Consider the following 4,681-nt stretch of genomic DNA (forward strand, 5'->3'; position numbering starts at 1 on the left):
CCTACACGAGTCAAAACCTTGCGTTCTTTCTGCTTTTTTGAAGGAGGGCGCCCATATTTGCTGCATTAACAACCAGGTATGATGATAGTTTAGGAAAATGGAAGGAGAAATAAAATATATCTACAAATAAAATCAACATACGTTTTATTCTTATCATTAAGCCGCGTGTCCTGTACTGGCTTTAGTATAGGTGGATTCGCAGACTTTTCTCTCCGTAATGGAAGACCTGGCCTTATTGACGATAAATTCCTTCCAGTTCTTCCTTGTCTCTGCACACCATCTCCTGATTCATCTGTTGGTATTTTATTCTTCCTGATTGGTACTCCATCCTTAGCTGCAACCATAGCAAACTCACTGCCATTTACTCCTTTCTCTTTTATTTTATATTCCCCCGCTCCAGATTCTTCACCTTCAGATAATCCAAAGGGAGATGAGATATCATCAGCCGGTCTTTTATATTTTGGAGGGCTGTTGTCTACACTGCTAGCACGTTGAAATCCGTTGTTGCCAACAGATGAAGCTTTAACACTGAAATCAGAAGTTAGACAGCCTTCAGATGAAACTTGAACTTCAAGATTGCGTGAGGCAGGAGGAACTACTTTCACTCTTCGTGAGCGTGAATTTTTAGGTGGCCTCTGACCAACCCACTGGGTCATTGGATGTATAGAAGACCCTATAGATATTGAAAGCTTTTAATTATTTTCCAAACTAATCACCAAGACTTTAGAATTTGAAAGCTGTAAACCAACCTGGAAAACCTCCAGATGGAGGTTGAGTGTTAGACAACTCTAGCGCACTAACTGACCCCGTTCTTGGTGCCCGAGATACCTTGTTTTTAATCGGTGTGCTAGGGCTGATTGCTGGGTCCTCTTGAGTGTTTACTCTAATTATAGAAACAGTGACTGACAATTAATAGTAGATTTAATAATTATCAATACATATCAATGTAAATAGGACCAGTCTAAAACTATATTGGGTTAATCTCACTATAGAACCTCACAAAATTGACTGGTAAAAAAACTAGGTTGTCGAAATAAATGACAAGATATGTTCAAACCTGTTGTTTCCTTTTGCTACAACTCTCTGATCAGATATGTGGTCCCTGTGAAGAGAAACACCTTGTTCACCAGTAAGCATCAAACGTGTATTATTAGAATCTGAAGAGCCCTCAGACTTATTGATTCCACTAGATCCAGGAAGTGACTTCAATCTGCACCAAAAAAAGCTTGTTAATGAAAGAGATTTAATTTTGCTTTTCTGTTCTTCAATAGTAAAATATGTCAGACCATTTGACAATGATGTGACTACCTAATATTTAAAAAGCTACCCAGCCAGGTTAAGTAAAGAACAATACATTCAATAAGGGAAATAATTCACTAAAGGAACAGATTAACAGGAGAAAAAGAAACACGATACATAATGCAGAAGAACTTTTGTAAGTTTATCTATCCTGATTAAAATAGGTTAGTTAATTGCACAATATAAGCAAACAATATACATCTAATGCAAGCCTAAAAGAATGAAATTTTCCAGCTGAGTATACCAGTGAAGCTTTCAGCATCACTAATCTTGATTAATTACTCATAAATTTGTAATACACAGGAGGGGCATACAATCATTTGTATGACATTATCTACGACTATCAAGCTCTCTATTGAAAACCTTCCTGCAATCCGTTTCTATGATTATTTCACTCCAGAACACAAATAGAAAGCAACACACTTAGTGTGTGTTTGGAACCATGTTTGAACAACCAAACTCAGGTCCCAAAGCAGATTTCACCGTGAATTTGGGAAGCTGCTAATTGGAGTGAGTAGCCCAAACGTGGGTTCCGGCCGCGGAACTCATTTTTTCCAAGCATATGCTTAATCATCTAGATATTCAAGGTTTAAAGTGACTTTTTTTACCGTAAGTAATTTATTCAAAGTACGGCAAAGTTAAGATTTTAGAAGAAGTACTTCTTGAACCAACTCTGATTTTGCATAGAAACAGCGATTATCAAAAGTATCTAGGTTATATATCAAACAATGTTTCACCTAAATCAAATTTTCAAATAGTAAGAGCTACACATTCAGAGTATTGTCTAAATTACAAGTTGCAGGAAGTTAACTTTGAATAATCACCAAATAGGAAAAGAAAAAAATGCACAGAAAAAAAGATTGTGCATCAGATCTTTATCAAGACCCCCAAAATAAAAAACTATTTTTTCCAAATAAAACAAAAAAATGACCATAGTCTGCACTTCTATTCAATTGAACAGTCAGTTAAGAGAATGCAAGTAGGAAGGTTATTTCCCACTTTTAAACAAGAAAATAACAGTAATGCTTTGAAAAAGACGCAACAGCAACAGAAGAATACTGAATATGCCAGATAAGTACATTGATAATATTAAAACTAACCCTGAAAGACTCCTCTTTTATTTGTTAAGTTAATATTTTTTGTCCAAATTATTTATTATATTATAAAACATAATTCGCTCAAAAAATATATAATAATAATAGCACATATATCTATTTCTGAAATATATACGTGAACAATAGTGACATATATTTATATACAGTATAATTTCAATATATAATATATTTTCTAAAATACATTACGTTTAGTTCCTTTCTGGAAATATATTGAATCGTATGTTGCAATTTTTGGTGTTTTATGTTTGGGTTTTTTGAATTACAATAAAATATGTATTATATTTTGTAAATATTTATATTTTATATATGTATCATATCCTATAGTATTTTTTAAAAGAGGGATGTATTGCTGTATCAAATACATATCATATCCAATACTCCTATTGTGTACATGCATCATAGAACACCACTAGTATCAACTTTGCGACACATACATATGTTTGGGATGCTAGCAAGGGATCATCCTAAAACATGGAGATGGTGAAATTATATTGATATATATAATCTTCAAAAAGTACTAAAATCCCTCCAACACAATCCATCTACAATTAACATTACACTTGAAAAGCATCTAACAATCTAAAAGAAAGACCCAAAAAAAGTACCTGAAACCCTGAGCATCATAAAGTCGCATCTTCGAATCAGCATTTCCCTTTGGAAGACTAGCTCGTTTTACGTCCCTTTCCCCAGTTATAATTCTGTTTCCTACTGTTCCAACAGACCTCTTCTTCTTTATTTTTTGATCTAATCCCTCACCACCAGCAAGTAATCTGCAAGTTTTCTCTTCATTCCGATCAGATCCCCCGCCAAGTGTCTGAATTAGATTTCCATCCTTCTCGGTGAGCATCTGCTGTCTTCCAATAGCAGCAGACCTACTTTCCTCCTGAGAGCACAACAGATGAACAAAGTTACCAAGATAGAATGAAAAATGGACATAAAGAGGTTACTATCAGAAAGTAATAAGTGGAAACTTTCATGATTAAAGACTGTCGAGGAAAACATAGTATAGAAATTATATGTCCGATTTTAACATATGGCTTTAGTGTTGGATATGCCTTACATGGGAAGTCAGATGATAAATGGCTCAAATGATTTCATAATGAAATATTTAAATTAGGCTTAAAGCAACTTGAAATCATTCGTCAGAGATGAAGGGGCCTAAAAATTTAAATGTGTTGAACCACTATTCATACAATGCATTCCTGTTAAGCCCTTAACGAAGCTAAAACCCATAATGTTATAAGGGCTTTAATTTAACTATATTAACTATATACAGGACAAAACTCTGCAATAAAGCAATTTAATATATAACATCTTGGATAATGCAGACAAAGAATAAAACTGTAGTAACAAACAATAATGTGAAAAATACCCGCATGTCTGACACCGACGTACGAATTCGCTTGTTCATCACTGAATTTGAGGTCTTGACTTCTCTCTGATGAATCAGATTATCATTCGGGGTTTTGTGAATCTGGCCACTTGTCTTCGTTAAGTTTACTCCACTTCCCCTGTCACTTGATAAATCAGACCTTTGCCGCTTCTTTGAGTTTAAGGCCTCCCTATACTTGTCCAATTTAGATATAGATTCCCGAAACATTTTTGATCTATCCCTGATCAACATATTACACTTCAATTAGGACATCAAAATGGATAGACAGTATCATCAAATAATAGATGAATAATCTAAATCTGAATCTAATAATCCAACATTAGACAGAAACATAATCACAAGTATTTGACTAACCTTAAGGGTGTGTGGAATTTTAAAAACGCCTGGCACCCCAAAAAAAGTTACAACAGAACACGCCCAAAAGAAAAAGACAGGCAGTGGTAAAAGAAACAAAGAAATTATTTCAGAGTATCTTCCTCTGAAAAGATTTGAACATTTTTAAAACTACTCTATAATTAGAATTCTTCAGATCTGAAAAACAATATACCTAGCCTTTTTGGAGGCATCTTGAACACTTTCTTTTAAGTGCTTTAACTCCCCTGAGGCTCCTGGACCCATTGGTTTAGGATGTTTATCTCCAAAAGAATGGTCTTCTGAAGTGTTTCCAACAGAAACACCAAGAACCCTCCTTAACTCTCCTGTATATTTTTGATTGCCTACTGAAATCGAATCTAGCGGCAAACACTGAGGCAAAGGTGGCATATCCGATGAAGTTATCCCACTTGTGCTGCTGCTGTTTAAGTTATTCCCAGAACTCGACATCAAGTCGTTAACCTTCCTAAGGCAACCAACACAGGTCAAGAAAGGGACTCTT

The 4,681-nt window shown here is 34.9% G+C and overlaps 1 protein-coding gene across 1 annotated transcript in view; it reads right to left on the bottom strand.

Annotated features, from left to right (window-relative positions):
- The window catches only part of LOC101489540 (uncharacterized), an 11,741-nt gene that overhangs the window by 5,803 nt on the left and 1,257 nt on the right, over positions 1-4,681 (bottom strand). Inside the window, exons 3-9 of the mRNA XM_073369670.1 lie at positions 4,355-4,677; positions 3,787-4,027; positions 3,020-3,297; positions 1,058-1,210; positions 750-883; positions 142-673; positions 1-60 (exon numbers count right to left, since the gene is read on the bottom strand). Coding sequence (XP_073225771.1) covers positions 1-60; positions 142-673; positions 750-883; positions 1,058-1,210; positions 3,020-3,297; positions 3,787-4,027; positions 4,355-4,629 — 1,673 coding nt within the window. The 5' untranslated portion in view covers positions 4,630-4,677. The remainder of the gene's footprint in view (positions 61-141; positions 674-749; positions 884-1,057; positions 1,211-3,019; positions 3,298-3,786; positions 4,028-4,354; positions 4,678-4,681) is intronic.

The sequence above is a fragment of the Cicer arietinum genome, chromosome 6 (assembly GCF_000331145.2).
Source record: "Cicer arietinum cultivar CDC Frontier isolate Library 1 chromosome 6, Cicar.CDCFrontier_v2.0, whole genome shotgun sequence".
In the NCBI taxonomy this organism is placed as follows: domain Eukaryota; kingdom Viridiplantae; phylum Streptophyta; class Magnoliopsida; order Fabales; family Fabaceae; genus Cicer; species Cicer arietinum.